Source organism: Eubalaena glacialis, chromosome 3 (genome assembly GCF_028564815.1).
Source record: "Eubalaena glacialis isolate mEubGla1 chromosome 3, mEubGla1.1.hap2.+ XY, whole genome shotgun sequence".
NCBI classification, from domain to species: Eukaryota; Metazoa; Chordata; class Mammalia; order Artiodactyla; family Balaenidae; genus Eubalaena; species Eubalaena glacialis.
The window spans coordinates 174,261,221-174,278,719 of NC_083718.1; the positions used below are offsets into that span (position 1 = coordinate 174,261,221).

Consider the following 17,499-nt stretch of genomic DNA (forward strand, 5'->3'; position numbering starts at 1 on the left):
GGTGGGGATTTCCTTTCTGAGACTTTCTAAGAGCACCTGGATAACAGTTCAAGGGGAGCAAGCATAGATACACAGTCAGATATAAAGAAAACAGGTCACCAACCTCAGAATGGCCCAGCTTCTCTGGGTACCAAAATTGCTAGTGACATTTTCTGTTATCCCTTTAAAAATAAGCCATCGAAAACCTAGGCAAAAACCGTTGGTCCTGCCTCCTTTTACCATGAAATGTGACGAAAGGAAACACTAACAGTGTAAAATTAAAATCCTTCAAACATTCCAGTTTTTTAAGCCTTTAGAGAATTTGTCACCTCCCCCACCCCTCACCAATAAACCCAGACAACAAAAAGCTGGTGCCCAAGATCAGGTAGGTAGCAAGAACCTAGGGGCTAGTCAACAAAGGTTTACTAAGTATTTGCCTAACACAGGTGTTAGACACAGGCCTGAGTGCTCAAGCAGAAGTACCAGCATAATGCTACGCCAACATGAAGAAAATGGGAAGAAGTCCCAGAGAAGGTATTTCACAGCTAGGTTTTGAAGCCAAAGTAGGAGTTTGCTGGGCATTTAAAAAGAAAAAAAAAGGTGGGGCGGGGGGGTGGGAAGCAGAGATCACACACACACCTTAAGCAAAAGGACAATGGCGGAAGGACCACGGCTTGTGAGGAGCTTAAGGCACACCCGAGTGGCCAGAGATGAGGTTGCAGAGGTATGCTGGGAGCTGTAGATGGCCCCATAATAAGGTCTGGACTGTAGGCACAGGGAGTCAGGGCCCCAGAGCACCCACAAAACAACTGGTTTACTAGACACGGTAAAATTTATTGTATTCCAAAGTCTCTGGCATGATATTTTATTTGAAAATATTACTCTCAGCTTTCAGGGTCTAACTCCTCCTTGCTTCAGAACCATAAGACACATGAATCACCTGGAGATCCTGTTAACAGTGTTGGATTCAATAAAGCCAGTGTGGGGCCCAAGAATCTGCAGTTCTTGCAAGCTCCCAGGTGATATCTGTGCTGCTAGATAATGGACCACATTTTCCCCAGTACCAAGGATCTAACTGATTAAAGTTTTAGCATTAATCAGGACACTGTTTTTAAAAAAAGGCACAGGGACTTCCCTGGTGGCGCAGTGGTTAAGAATCCACCTGCCAATGCAGGGGACACGGGTTCTATCCCTGTTCCAGGAAGATCCCACATGCCGAGGAGCAACTAAGCCCGTGAACCACAACTACTGAGCCTGCGCTCTAGAGCCCGTGAACCACAACTACTGAGCCTGCGTGCCTCAACTACTGAAGCCCGCGTGCCTCAACTACTGAAGCCCACGTGCCTAGAGCCCGTGCTCCGCAACAAGAGGAGCCACCGCAATGAGAAGCCCACGCACCACAACGAAGAGTAGCCCCCGCTGGCCGCAACTAGAGAAAGCCCGTGCATAGCAACGAAGACCCAATGCAGCCAAAAAAATAAATAAATAAATATTTTTAAAAAATAGATTAAAAAAAAATTTTTAAAGGCACAGAACAGGCTCCCATACAACACAAGGAAACCAAAGAACCACTTTTGTCAACTTTTCACTGTTTGAGGTGATTCCCTAGTTGGTTAGTTCCTCCAGCAGGCCTGACCTATAGATTTGGCCATCTTCCCTCCCCCACTCCTCCCTGTGCCTTCAGTTCACAACTCATCTACGCCTCCATCACAGGCAGGTCTGGGCAAAAAAGGGAAATGGAAATCCATTTATACTCTTCTTTTAGGACAAATCTAGTAAATGTTAAATGACAAAGGGTTGAGGCTTTTGGCTAAACATTAAGAGAGAATCAGATTGTCCATGCCTTTCCTCTGCTGGGTGGGATGCTAAAGGAAATATTTCATCTAAAATATCAGAGAAAGCTGGATTCAAATCCCAATTCCGAGCCTTAGTTTCTTCTTATGTAAAATAGAAGTGATTATTCAACTTAATACATTTCAATTCCTGCCCTTCCAGGAAGATTCGTTTTGGCTGTAGATCCTTTCCTGGCTTCACTCCTGCCCTCTAAGATTCAGATTCTACAAGAGTTCCCTCCCATTTCCTCTTTCCAGATCACTATAACCCAAGCTCTCAAGATTTGAGAACATCACAGTAGTAAAGCATGAGTGCTAATAGCTACTTTGTTGTTAAGTAGAAATCTAAAGAAGGGCTTGGAAATCCAAGCGATACAACAATATCTTTAGATAATTTAACAGACGTTAAAAATCCTACTCCTGTTCACCTCACTCCTGGCATCAACAACTTCCACTCCTATCTAACCAGAGCAAACAAATATGGTTGAGATCTTCAATGGCAGCCTCCGAGACTTTTTCAGTCAAGGATATAGTGTCCCTTTTAAGCTAACCCAGTGTCCCTGATTCCCTTCTCTCGCAACTCCTGGAAGATGTGCCTGTTTATACCTTCCTCATGTTCTGCCAGCAACTTCACCATTCTATACCTATCTGCTTTATACACATGTGGGTCTTGAGATGAAGCTGAGGAATTCAGGCCGATTCAGCTGCCTCCTCCTTCCATGCCTTTCAAGAGTGCTCGTTACCCTTACACCTTTCCCTTGCTCATTTCCTTCCCTCCAGCCCTCAGAAATTAGGTCTTCTCCCTACCTCAGAAGGATCCCAATAACCTGCTTCATGACAAATCTAACTTTATATTCCTTGAAAATACTTTAGATGCACACCATCTTTGTCCCTTCCTTGGCTTCCAGAAATATGGAAATATGACACAATCCTGGTCCCCCTCCAATCTCTCCAGCTACGTGTCGGGCGCTTCTACTCAGTGACCGCAGGCATTGTCCAGGGCTCCATCTGGCTCCTCTCTCCATGCTGCATGGTCTGGGAGGTTTAACTATTCCATGGTTTAACTTCATTCCATGGTTTAACTATTAACCACTATGCAGACAACTCTCAAGTTCTATCCAGACTCAGCTCTTACCCAAGTTTCAGTCTCCTATCTCCAACTAGTAACTAAGCATTTGTTTTTCGATATCTCACTATATGGAACTTAACTTCTCCTCAAAAATGAGTTTTCCTATTAACCTTTCTATTTCTGTCAATGAGATCCCGCCACCCCCGCCCCAACCCAGTATACCAACACTGTTAAATTTTCCAGCCAGTAGAATGCACTTATTCTCAGTTCTATAGATTCTTTCCCGTGCATCTCACAACTAAGACTAGGTGGTTATGTAAATGAGACAGAGGGGTAGAACTCCACTGAACACCAGAACTATTTCAACGGTTTAACTTACCCCCTTGCTTGCAGACTATCCCCTTTTCAAACTATGCTACACACCAATGGATCAATTTTGTAAAACATTAATTTCATCATGTTATTGCCCTAATTACATATCTGCAGGCCTATGAGATCAGATCCAAATGGCTCACTTATCCTACCAGGGCTCCAGCCCCTGTGATCTAGCTTTCCATCCTGTTTGTTACTCCCCACCCCAGGAAGCCTGATCCTGACCAGCCCCCCTAAGTGTTATCCACACTGCATCCCACCCCCACCTAGCCTCTGCTCAGGCTGTACTTTCCTTTCCAACCACCCCAATACATCCATACCTAGTTCATTCTAACTGAACTTCTGCCATGATGTCTTCCCTCTACTATTTAGACATAAATGGATCACTGAGTTCACCAAGCCCTGATAGCACTCATTGTAACATTCAGGCACACATTCTTCCATCTATTTTACTAATGAAACAGAGGAGGATCCTTGAGGGTTGCAACCATGTCATATTCAGAATCACCAACTTAAGAGTTCAGGTTACCTCAGAAGTCATCAAAGTTCAACCCTTGTCTAATGCTTATTCTGCCTCCTCTATGACAACCACAGCAAACAGGGTGCCAGGTTTTACAGGTAAGACAGGGAACTTACCTACTTTTTTCTTTTTAAAATATCCTCAATCCTCCAGATCACAAAGGAACTTGTATGTCACACTTGGGCTTAAACCTATAGGCAACAAGTACCCAGAGGTTTTAAAACAATAGTGTAACTTGCCAAGTTTGATTTTTTAAGATGATCACTCTGGTGATTATGTTGAGGACAGACTTGAAAGGAAAAGAAACAGGTCAGGACTCTAGCAAAACACCTGGTGAGAGATAATGGGGGCCTGAAAGAAAGGCAACGAGGAAGGACAAGGGATTTAAAAGCCATTTCTGAGGTACACTAGGATTTGGTGAACAACTTATACAAGGGATCCAGCAATGAGTGCCACAGAGCTGAGAGCTCCCAGGGTGTGCTGGCAACGCAAGGGCTGCCCTAACCTCGGAATAAACTGCAGGGGGCACAGCTGCAGGCAGTCTGTCTCTCCCAAGTCTCTCTTCCTTCATTTTCAACCCACAGTCTTCCCTCCAGATCATCAAGAGTCAAACGACAGTGTAAGTCACCACTATTATTCAAGTTGCCACTGTGGCTTCCTAGTCTAGCCATTTTTTTCTTCTCTTTTCAAAGGACTACCAAAGCTCATTGTTATTCAAGTATGGTCTTTAGAACTACAGCACCACCTGAGAGCTTCTTAGAAATGCAAATTCTTGGGTCCTACCCTACAACTACTGAATCAGAATTTCTCTGGGTAGAGGTCAGTAATCTTGTTCTAATTGATCTCCAGATGATTCCTAATGCATGCTGAAGTTTGAGAAGCAGTGATATAGCTAACCTCTACCACATCAAGGCTTTTAATCCTATATCCATTTTGCACCACTGAATGGAAACTCTATCCCAGGTACACTTTCAAGACTAACATGTAAATTTACAAATGCGCTGCAGTAAGAAAAATTTGGGAAGCAGTCATTACTCCAAGGGAACCACATACACTTGAATGAATCACTTAAATAGAAGCTTTTCAAGATGCAACTCCAAGTCATTCTCAAAAATGACTATAATCAAAAGTCAGAAACCAATTTACAGATGACTCCCTTACAGATTTTGACCCAAAATAAAGAAAACTGAAGACTTAATGAAACACCTAGAGATTTGCTCACCCACCCCTTACAAGAACCTTCTTTCTTTCTTTCTTTCTTTTTTTTTGGCTGCACCGTGTGGCATGCAGGATCTTACTTCCCCTGACCAGGGATTGAACCGTGCCCCCTGCAATGGAAACACAGAGTCTTGACCACTGGACCGCCAGCAGGGAAGTCCCAAGAACCTTCTTAACATAAGGTGAAGTGGTAGCTATAAGATAATGAGAAACCCCAACCCCACTTCTTCCTAAGGCCACTGTCAGGAAGCACAAATAAATTAATCTATCCTCTAAAATGAAGTTTGGGCATTCCCATAACAGTCTGTGATAACCGCCTTGCACTAGCAGTGAAAACAACAATCTGGCAATATGGTCACGCTGTCCCCTGTCGGCCATACACTTTTTGGATGATCAATGAATCTGCTCAGGTTTATTTGTTCAATGAGTTGGAACCTACTATATGCCAGGCACTATGATGGCACTGAGCAAGACAAAGCAAGTCTACCCTCACTAAGCTTGGAATAAGTAATTGAAATTACCCTTGAGATAAGCACTGACAAGAAGCATGGGCACTAAGATGTCTATTACAGTAAAGGAACCTGACATAGTTTGGACTAGTGGATCTCTACAGGGGCTGTAAATCAGAATCACCCAGGACAGCTTCTAAGCATACCAAAGCCCAAGCCTCACCCCATATCAAACAAATCAGAACTCTGTGAACCCTTGCCATTGGTTTTAAAGATCATTTGCTTCCCAGGTAATTCTAACATGCAGCCAAGGTAGAGAACCACTGGTTTTGGGTATAATGCGATAGGTGTTATGGGCACAGAGGTCAATAATACAATGCCTACCTTACAGGAGCTTTCTGTCTAGTGGAAAAGACCCAACAACGTAGAATTATCAGCAAAATATTCTAGCAAGATGGAGCAAAAAACGCTCAGATACAGGATAGTGCTTCTCGGGGCACAAGGGTGGGGAAGTGATCCCATTGGGCTATATAAGGTGCTTTTACCTGTGTCAGCAAGGTTTGGTTTCTAAAGATGGGTACTCAGGCAACTAATTATTTTTTATACCTTTTCATATATCTTAAATATTGCAGGCTTTTAAAAAAATAAAATAAAAACTGCCTTTAGGGACTTCGCTGGTGGCACAGTGGTTAAGACTCCGTGCTCCCATTGCAGGGGGCCCAGATTCGATCCCCGGTCAGGGAACTAGATCTCACATGCATGCTGCAACTAAGAGTTCACATGCCACAACGAAGGAGCCTGCCTGCTGCAACTAAGATCCAGCACAACCAAATTAATTAATTAATTAATTTTTAAAAAACTGTCTTTAGTCAGTGAAGGCATCATAGAAGTTATTTAAGCTGAGTTTTGAAGCTTGATTAGGAAGGAGTTTTCTGAGGAAATTATCTTGAAGATGTAGTCTGAAATATGAACGGGAAAAGTTAGGAGGAAAAGTGTATTAGGCAAAGGGAAGATTGTGTGCAAGGGGCTGGAAGCAGAAAAGGCATGGGGGCTTACAGAAACTGAGAGAGGGCAGACAGCAAAAAAGGATGAAGCAGAGGTTCTCAAAGTGCCATCCTTGGTCTAGCAGCATCAAGAATTTGTTAGAAATGCAAATTCTGAGACCTCACTCCAGACCTACTAAACCAGAAAGGGGGGGCGGGGAGGGGGGTGGAGAATAGCCTTCATAATAATAAGGATTTTGGATTTTATTCTAAGATTAATGAAAAATAATTGAGAGGTTTTAATAGAGGGATAACATAATCAGGATAATAGTAGCTAAATGGTTTGGCATTAATAGCTGAGCAAAAACTCCTCAAAATCTAATTTTTGTAATAATCAGGATCAGAAACCATACTGAGCCTTTAAGTCAAGGGTCACAATCGTAATGCCTTTAGGGCTAAGCCGGAAAGGCGAATGAGTGAAAAGAGGGATGTGGAACACTGATGGGGCTGCCCTCCAGTCAGCATAGCATCTGCTCTGGAGTCAAACACACACGTGCTGAGTGGAGGGATTCACTGGCAAACTTAGGGCTCCCTTAACACACTTGCTTAAGAAAGGAGTGGGCCCCTTGCAGGGAATCCAGCCTTCTCCCTTCTTCAGATGTGACTATTTCCCCAGCCTGGTTAGGCAAATCTGGCATCAAACCAAAATTTCGAAGAGTAAACCACCTTTTGTTTCTTTGTCCAAGTAGCAGAGGGATAAAAAGGAGTTCAACAAACAAGATGCCAATAACCCAGCCAGCTTACCTCTCACACGGAGCTTCTACTACAAAGCAAATGAACCATTTGTATGAATCTACAGTAGAAGCCTGAACTTGGGAATGCTCCTTGTGATAGGCTAACCCAGGAACAACCCTCTCCTGGGCCCAAGAGGCTACCAGTGTCTTCACTTCGGAAGGTCAAATCAAGTTCTTGGATTCAACAGTATAAGGCTCTCAACCCTTAAAAGACACACTACATGTTTGTATGCTAGGTTTCTCAGGACTAAAAACTATCAAATACAGTTCAATCAAAAGGTCACTAGAAACCAGCAGAAACTTTTTGATGAGGAGCAACTTACAGCACTGGTAGAAATCCACCGATTTGGATTCTTGCCACAATAGTACCTCACCCAGATTCAGCCACAGACCATAGATGATGAGGGAGTGGTTACACAGTTCTGACTGAATCAGGTTAAAAAGCACATTCCAGTGAAGTTCAGGATGCAGAAAAGGATTGCAACAGACATTAATGAGAAGGGAACAAAGAGTGATTGCCTTATTCAGACACTTCCTCCCCCAATTCCTCAGCTGAGAAAGTCAACAGTCTCAGAAGTCCCATCTGACAATAGCTATTCATCCTGGCCTGGGAAGCCTGAATTACAGGTGCTGAGGGACTCCACAGACCTTGCCCTACTAAGGTTATGGCTCACAGATCTTCAGGGGAAGCCATGGAGGCTTCATGATGAAGTGAGTTCCTGCCTCCCACCTATTCCTTAAAGATCCCAAAACCATTTTCTCCAAAGTCAGAATAAATGAAGAGACAAGCTTCAAATCCAAGTAGAATCAAAATTTCAAAAGAATCTTATTTGCACCTGTGGCTGAATTTCCATTTCCTAAACTGAAGCCAGATTTGTAATGAAGAGCTTGCTACCTGCAGTCTTACTAGATTTCAGAACATCCCATTTTATTCCTGTGCCCAGCCTAAGTGACTTGGCCCACGTGTAGTGGCAGAGCTAAGACCAAAGGTAAATGTTCCCAGAACCAGCCTACTATTAAATAGTTGGTGTTAACTGCCTTTGAGTATCAAGTATAGTCCCTCTAAGATGATGATGATAACAGCTGACATTTATGGAGCACCTACAAGCACCAGTACTCTCTTTATATTAACTTATTTAACATTAACCTCTCCATGAAGTGGGTACTTAAGAGTTTCATTTTACAGATGCAAAAACTAAGGCATGGAGAGGTTAACTGACTTGCTCAAGGATCCAGAGTTAGCGGCAGAGTCAAAATGCAGACCCAGGAACTCTGACTCTAGAGCCCAAGCTCTTAATCAGCAGACCACACTGTCTTTCTCAGGATACTGTCAGTCCATTCTATAAACACTAATCAAGCATCTGGGCACCAAAAACTCTACTAGACAAAAGCACCTATTCACACAAAACAACTAGAAAATTTGCTTTTACTCCGCCACGCTCAATGTGACAATCCATGCTGAATGCACCCCAGATCCTACCTCCTAGCTTACCGCTCAGACAAACACCTAAAAATTAAGCCCTCAAAAGTAAGATGAACAAACAAAAAAAACTTTAAAACAGTGTTTAGATCTCTAAACAGAGATCACACACATATTCTTCCCTGGGCAGGCAACCAAAACAGACATTCTATAAGGTCAGTCCATAAATTCCTATTCAGAATTTTGAGCCTGAATTCAAGGAATAGCTCGTCATTCATTTAGCTCAATACCACCAAAACATCCAATCAGAAACTGGTTTTCTTTGCTTTTCTCTCTGCCCCCATCATCTTTTAGAGGGTGGCAGAAATACTCACAGGCAAGCTTGAAGGTCTTGACTGAAGACTCAGGTTCATATCTTCTTGCCCTCCCTTACTGGAGGTCATTGAGGGGGCTGAGGATGCCTGAGACCCAAATGAATCTTGAGATAACTCCTAAAACAAGAAAAACAAAAGCCGTGAGAGCCTGGTATTGATAAACCAGGCAAGCTTGCTTCATGATGAAAGGCCTATGGGACTCTCTCAAACAGGGGAAGCTAGGTGTGAGAGACTGCCCAATCACACACAATATTATCCAAAGGCAGAAAAAAACAAGTTGTGGCTCTTAAGAATGTCAACAGTGGACATAAGACTCTCTGATGGCACTCTTGACCATTTATCACCACCCACAGAAAGCTGTTACTTGGGGATAAATGCTAAAGTCTAGCTAACTACAAGTTATATCTAACAAGGAATGAGACCACCTGATTCAAAAACACCAACAAAACACTCACACTACGACCTCTGCATTAAAATGAGTACTGCTTCCTTTAAAGATATTTATTCCAACAATGCCACCAATGCACAAAATCTTTAATGGACCTGTCATCACTCATTCTCCTCTTTTTGCTCCTTAAAGAATAAAGCCCAAATAGTTATTTTTAGACTTTATCACCTACCTTGTTCATAGACATGGCTACAAATGAATTTTAGCTATTTCCCAAAATCAAATCCACTCTCAAAAAAATAAAAGGATTTGCTACCACTGAGAATATTCTAAAGAATGTGATGTCAGCTCTGGCAGCAATTTCAAATGAAAGGCTCCAAAATATTTTGAGCAATAGCAGAATGGAACGGCAGTTGGATGAATGTACAGTACAGCCTCCCAAAGCGACTGTTTTAAAAAAGACCAAACTAACTTGGATGCTCAAGTTCTGAATTCTGAGTTGAAAAAAAAAAAAAAAATCAGTCCCGTTATCTTTATTTCTTTTCTGCCTATGCAACTTTCCATTGCCCTATTTCATGAGTATGGAGAGCTACAGGTTTTTCTGCAGTTCTATCTTTATTAGTTCAATTAGAGAACCAATTCTGTATGGCAAAGTTCCCATGACACCAACCCCCAAAGTCTGTGGTCACACGTAGGGAAGGGCATGAGGAAGAGGCATCTTACCTGTGGTGGAGGGAAGCGCTGCTGAGAATAGGCAGTTTGCTGTGACTGCTGAGACTGGGGCTGAGGGTACGCAGCCTGCTGGGAAAGCGTCGAGGATGCTGGCTGCTGAGGTGGCGGCTGCTGGTAAGGAGACTGTGCCTGCGGCTGTGAGTAGGGGGGCTGGCTCTGGGGGTGCTGCTGGGTGGTGGACTGCTGGGTGGGGTACGGGGTTGGGGACTGCTGATGGGGGGGCTGGGATGGCTGCTGGGAATACGGAGGCTGAGAGGACTGGAGCTGCGGTGGCTGAGACTGAGGCTGCTGCTGATATGAAGGCTGGGCGTGAGGGGTCTGGGATGGTGGCTGCTGGGAGTAGGGCTGCTGCTGCTGCTGGGGGTGAGGGCTTTGCTGGTTGTAATACGGAGCCTGGCCCTGCTGACCATACCCGCTGGGGCCTGGCTGTCCATAAGGTGGAATCTGTAAAAGGAAAGGATACTTTTAGCACTGACCCTTCTGGATGAAGAAAGGTGATTATGTCAGAAGCCATGCCCTGAAGGTGGGTATACAAAGCCAGCAAGCCAAGCCTCACAGTTAGAAGGCCCAGGGTTTTTCTACCAACCCTGTTAAACTGAGCCAGGAAGGACAGCCAGGCTGGGTTCCTAGTTGGTTTGTTCTGACGTGGACTACATTCATTCGCAGAAAATTTACACTATTTAATAAAAATCTGGTCAACTTACAAGAGTTCAAGAACAGCTGTTTTCACCAATGAGTCTACTCTTTTTATCATGGCCTAGACTGTTTTTATAAGTGCTAGGAATCTGTATCCTAGCCCCAACGAAGAGTCAAGAGCAGCCTGGCTCAGCCGACTGAAAACCTAGGGTTTAGAATCCAGATGGTATGCCAATCACTAAACTACCCTGGTGCTCTTTTTCATTTAGTCTTCATTCAAAAAGTATCTGACAGCCTACTTGCTTACTTGTACCAGGCACTACTCTAGGCACCAGGGATACATCTGGCAAGGAGGGGGGAAAAAAAAGACCAATAATATCCTTCCCAACTCTCCTCCATTTTCTCATTGAAAAAAAAAGTGATTTTATATAAAGGCGTACTTTGCTTTCAAGTATTAGAAGTAAAGTTACGTCTTATATTCTATCCCTCACCATTTTCAGTATGAATATCACTCACATATAAATGGTAGAAAATGCTGTCAAAACAAAAAATGGCAATAAAAAGATGATGGTGCGGATGGTCAGATAAAAGGAGATGAGTAAAATCTTAACATCTGCAATAGCACTGTTAGCATCTTTACTGTTCAATCTTCCCTTTTCCTGCTACTCCCAGTCCCTTCTAAACATTCACTTTAAACCAGACAGCTGTATGTTGAAGGCCTTGAGAACATGAAGGGCCTCTTCTCTCCCCAGGGCACATGGTATGAGTAGTTTTTCTTGGTAGCAGTGGATTGGTGCTCAGCCACTGCCTTTTTCTTTCTTCCCACTTCCTTCAGAGATCACCATTCAGTGGGTACAAGCAGGCCAGCCAGGTCAAAGAAGACAGATACGTATAGCAGGTGGCCAGGGAGCAGTTTTCCTTCAAGCATACATGCGATGGTGACCACAACCTTGGCCTTGTACGTAGCACAGTGAAACTAACTGAGTCAGTTGGCCTATGTTCCTTTCAAGAGGTTTGGAAACCAAAGACACATTCTGATTCTATAGCTGAAGACCACATCTTGGACAGCAACAAGGATTAAGGTAATTGGAGTCAACATCTACCTGCTGTGCATAAGAGAGGCCGCCCATGGTACTCTGCGCTCGGCCCTGCATGGTCATCGGGTACCGCTGCGGGGTCTGGGACCCATATGGCTGCCCTGGGTACCCATGTCCTTGCTGCGGTCCTGATGGAGGTCCCTGTTGTTGCGAGTATGGGTTAGTCCCGCCGTATGGCTGAGGTCTCATCTTGCCCATCTGATCCATTGGACTGGATGGCTACAAAATAAAGAGCATTTCATTAACCTGAAGCTTTGATGTCCTCTAGCCAATATGAACACAAATCTTGGCATACAGGTCTGTATGCCATAAAGGAAAACAGTTACTATGAAATAAAGTAATGGTACAGACCCAGTAACCCTTGAGCAAGTCATTTAACCTTCCTCAGAACCTTGATTTTGTCATATGTAAAATGGAAACACCACCAGTTTGTGAAAGCATCTTCTAAGCTATAAACTACTTTATAAGTGTGGTACTACTTGAGATCCAAGGAACGGGCCAGGTGTGGAGCAATGAATACACGTACTCTATGGTACAGAAAAATGAGAACAAAGGCCCTTCAGTTGGGAGGGGATGGTGCTGCTATACTCTGCCATGATCCTGTTCAATAACACCAAAACTGATGCTTTAATACTGTGGTAGGGAATTCAAATACACAAGCATCTAGATGTTTTTATTCTTTAAATAGTGGAAACTTATTTCCTTGCACATCCAGAGCCCAGTTGTGCTATGGCACAAGGACTTAAATTTATGCTTTCTTCCAATTGGGAATCATAGCTAAGTTACAGTTGTTGAGGGAATTGTGACCTTGAATTTATTTAGAGCCTTGTACAACTCAACTGAAAAGTTCACCTCCTTTAATATTCAAGAACTTGAGGGTGTAAGGCGGGTAGAGATTATGTCTCTCTAAAAGACAAGATACAGAGGTACCAATAATGGAACCTCAAAGCTCATAGGTATTTGGCTACAAACATAACTTCCAGCTCTTTGTGGTGCAACAGGATCAGTCAACTCATTCACATTCTGACATAATTTTATCTTATTGGAGCTACGTAGAACAGAGGCCCAGCACACTTTCCCCTCCCAGAGATGCCTACCTATATCTATTGGTGGTAAGAAGGGAAGGAGGGAGTATCTCTAAGCACTTAAATAGATACACCCAAGTTGCCGAGTAGGCCTGGACCTCACGTTAAAACTTGAAAACTGAATCTTAAATTGGGGATGGGGAGTAGATATTAAGGAAGTCAGTGGTTCTCAAACTTCAGAATACATCAGAATCAGCCGGAGGGCTTGTTAAAACGCACACTGCTGGGACCCATCCCCAGAGTATGCCTCTGTAGGTTGAGGGGGGGGCCTAAGATATGCGTTTACAGCAGTTCCCAGGTGATGTTGATGCTGCTGGTCCAGGGACCACCATACTTTAAGAACCACTGGCCTCGATTACACCTAGGGTCCCTTCTGGTTCTATTATTCTATAATTAATAAATTATTCTAACCTTAAAAAAACAACAACACAAACCCCTCCAAAATAAGGGGAGGGGGACACTCAAACAATTGGTTCTCTGTATGTGTGTGTGTATATATATATACACACACACATATATATATATACACACACACACACTTTTATAATAATGAGGAAGTCGAGCTGTCATGAGGAAAATGGATAAGATAAAAAGCCACAGAGACTATTCTTCTAAATACTAACAGAAAAAAAGCAGAAACGAAGTTCTCTCTTAGGCTGCAGCTGAAATCTCACCTTAAAAGGTTAACACTGAAACCTCCAAGTTTCTGAACTACGAGAATCATAGTAAAACCGTGTCCCAAATCACTACTACATGTCAATATTATTAAAGTGCTATTTCCAACAATCATAACTAAACAATTTTTGCCCAGACCTGCCTCTGTATCAGAAGCTCCAATAACATTCCCGATCATAACTTTGGAGTCACGTGGATTCTTTTGGGCCTGTTTAGGAAGTTCAAATTCAACAACCGAACTAGTGAGTAATAAATAGCATGTGGTCTTCCCCAGATACACCTGGCAATGGAGCCAAAACATCACCATTCTCTCCTACAAAAAGCTCAGGGGCTTACACGGCCACATCATGCCGCAAATAACAAGGAGATTCTCATTTTGTCCTAGACTGCAGCTGCTGTCCATGTGGCCCCCAGGTGAAGAGACTACATTTGCTGAACAGAGACCAGCCCACTCTGGGTATCTCTGTCAGTCTAGATCTCCTCAACACACAAGGGGCAGTCATTACCATGGTTACTACGGAGCTTCTAGAGCAGCAGCTATTAACCACGGCTACAGATCAGATGTGAGAAGCTTCACAAATGCCCAGGCCTCTCCCTAGAGATTCCAATTTAGTGGGTCTAGAAAGGCTTGGGCTCCCTCCCCTTAAACCCCTTAAAATCCTTGGATGATTCGTTTGTGTGTGTGTGTGTGGCAATGCATGGCTTGCAGGATCTTAGTTCCCCAACCACGGATTGAACCCAGGCCACGGCAGTGAAAGCGCCGAGTCCTAACCACTGGACTGCCAGGAAATTCCCTAGTTCTAATGTATATTACTAGCTGAGAACCAGTGATCTAGAGAAACACTGCCCAATAAAATTTTCTGTGTTGTGTGACTATTAAGTACTTGAAATATGGCTAGTGTGACTGAGGAACTGAATTCTTTTTATTTACTTTTAATTAAATTCATATAACCACATGTAGCTGGTGGTTATATTGGATTGCACAGTTCTAGAGCAATACTCACAAATCATTTTCACCTCTCCCTGCTCAACAACAGCCCCAAACTTCGTACCGACTACATCATGTACAGTATCAAATAGAAAGAGCAAAGAAAGTAATAAATCGATAGACTTGGGTTCAAATCCTAACTGTCTGACCTTGAGCACATCAATTCTTTAACTAAAATGCACATAACTGGGGCTTCCCAGGTGATGCAGTGGTTAAGAATCCACCTGCCAATGCAGGGGACACGGGTTCGAGCCCTGGTCCAGGAAGATCCCACATGCTGCGGAGCAACTAAGCCCGTGCGCCACAACTACTGAGCCTGTGCTCTAGAGCCCGTGTGCCACAACTACTGAAGCCCGCGCGCCTAGAGCACGTGCTCGGCAACAAGAGAAGCCACCACAATGAGAAGCCCACGCACCGCGACGAAGAGTAACCCCCGCTCACCACAACTAGCGAAAGCCCACGCACACCATCAAAGACCCAACGCAGCCAAAAAACAAAAACAAAAAAAACATAAAACGCACATAACACACTTCACACAGTGCCTGGTACTTAAACGCCCAATGAATAGTAGCTATTATCAATAATGATAAATAGTGCTTCTGCCTGGCTCTAAAGTCTGCCACAGTGCTCCGGTTCTACGCATTTTTCAGCCTCATGCCAGACTTCCCACATGTCCAGCTCTACGCAATAGTACCCTGCCCTGCCCTCCTGTCCACGATGGCTTCCACCAGCAGAAACCCAACCCTTCAACATGAAGCCACTTCCCACTTCTTTAGCACATTCTGTTCTTTCACACTTCTAAATGTCCTATTGTAAAATCAGTCAGAATCATAGGTTTAGCACTTAGTTGTCCAGCTAACTGACTGCATCTCTCGAGACTAAGTTCTCGGAAATCGGAGATCAGGTATTTTATCTTCAAAGTGCCCCCAAAGACCCCAAGTGCAGAACTAGGGCTCAGGAACTTCACTGTGCCAGGCTGCCCTACTTTAAGAAGTGGGTAGGGGATACTATGGGAAGAAAGCCTAGATTAAACCACCTAGCCAAAGGGCCAGGGACACCCCTAAACCAGGTTATGACTTTGAGGGCAGAAAAAAATGGGGACTGAACTGAAAAAGCAAAGGGGAGGGTAGAACAAACAGTCAAGGAAGAATGAGCACACCTCTGAGGAGAATCTTAAGTGCCATCCGTAAGTGCCTCTCTCCTATAACCAGAGAGGTCGTCAAACCACACAGGCATCCACAAACACACTGTTTAAAAACAAAGGCTAAAGGCAAGTTACTCCCCCCTACCAGCCACCCCCGCCCCATCTCTCACATCAGGGTGCCTGCACTCCCAATTGAGGACAGCTACTAAAGGGTTCAAGGATTCTTCCATTAACTTTAGAAATTCCTTGCAGACTAAAAATAAACGCAAGTTAAAAAAATTCTTATTCTAAAAAATGAAATTAAGACATTTCCCTTTCCTGGACATCAGATTTCTGACCCCTTCCCTTCACTAAAGGGTTATAATAAATGGAATACACAGCTTAGCAACTAAAATATATTCAGTTCAACCAGATTACTCTGGTCTCATGTCAAAGTTAAACATCTGCTCATATCAGAAGGGGAGGTAGGCAGGGACTGAACTCACACTTCTGACACTTAAAACCACTGTGAAAGATTTGTGATTTGCAGTTATAGATGAAATGTCATCTTCCAATCTTTCATAACAGAGAAGGGGCCTTAAATCTTCACTAATCAGTTTTTTTGGAAAGTAGCAATTTCAGACCAGAAAAATCCCTACTACATACAAGACAGAAAAACCAGTATCAGCAGTCTGCAGGCACCAAGGAAGAGGCAGAGGATGGGAAACACCAAAGAGCCAGAGATTCCACTCTGGGAAAGACAGAGAGGAAATCCCTTCAATGGGAAACCACAGGAGTAGATTACTGTGATTACACTTCAAAAGCAAAGGCTCTGCCACAAAGACACATAATTGAGAGGAAAATGCTGCCCCCTTGATCAGGGAAGTCGGGCCCCCTGCTATATACTCTCCTGCATTCATAAAAAATAAAAATAAAAAAGAGGAAAAGAGCCATAAGAAAACCCCCATCTCTATTCACCACTTATCTCTTTCCAGATCACTGGACGTGTTACAAACTGCCTGCCAAATGAAATGCATCAAAAGTTGCAGTTTCCCTAGGCATCAAAGGCAAGGATGCCTAGCAGGCTGGTCCCTTTGAATATATTCAGAACAAACAGCTTACAGACTAACCACTTGCACAGAGTTTCCCTGCTCTAAGCAAATGGAATTAAAAGCCCCTCCAGATCAGAGGGCTAATGGAATCCCTTACAACTTCTTATTGCACCAAGGAAAGCCATAACGACCTAAGGGGTTGCTGAGATATAACACACTGGACTTCAAATTCTCCAACGTCTGATCACAACTGATTGAGAAGAGAGCAGAGAAGGCGGGGCCAGGGACTCCAACCTCAAAATGAGAGATACTGTTCACCAAAACGCACCACACCACATGCAGTGGCACCAGGAAAGAGAAACTTCTTAATTTTCTTGAAATAAAAGTCCAACTGAGGAAAGTTCCAGGCTTCAGTCCCAATCCAAAGATGCAGAAAGGAAGTGACCGTGTAGCAAACCAAAGGAGCCAGATTTGGTACCCAAGGACCAGCAAGAACATGACTGGAGAGAGATGGACCGGGCTGCCAAAAATGTGTCCATCAGAAAGCAGAAGTCTTGACTACCACTTGTCCTGTCACCCTAAATGCCAACTAGTTGAGGCCAGTAGAAACCTAGAATATTATTTCTTACTCATTGCGCTTTCAATTTATTCCTGGCCAGATTTGTTGTATGACTTTTAATAATAACAATAAAAAAAGCAACCCTGGCTCTTTA

General features: G+C 43.6%; 1 protein-coding gene across 2 annotated transcripts in view; it reads right to left on the reverse strand.

Moving 5' to 3' along the window:
• Positions 1–17,499, reverse strand: part of ARID1A (AT-rich interaction domain 1A) — a 69,835-nt gene that overhangs the window by 31,535 nt on the left and 20,801 nt on the right. For both annotated transcript variants that reach the window (XM_061184687.1, XM_061184686.1), the window contains exons 2-4: positions 11,870–12,082; positions 10,122–10,574; positions 9,011–9,127 (exon numbers count right to left, since the gene is read on the reverse strand). In XM_061184687.1, the coding sequence (XP_061040670.1) occupies positions 9,011–9,127; positions 10,122–10,574; positions 11,870–12,082 (783 nt within the window). The remainder of the gene's footprint in view (positions 1–9,010; positions 9,128–10,121; positions 10,575–11,869; positions 12,083–17,499) is intronic.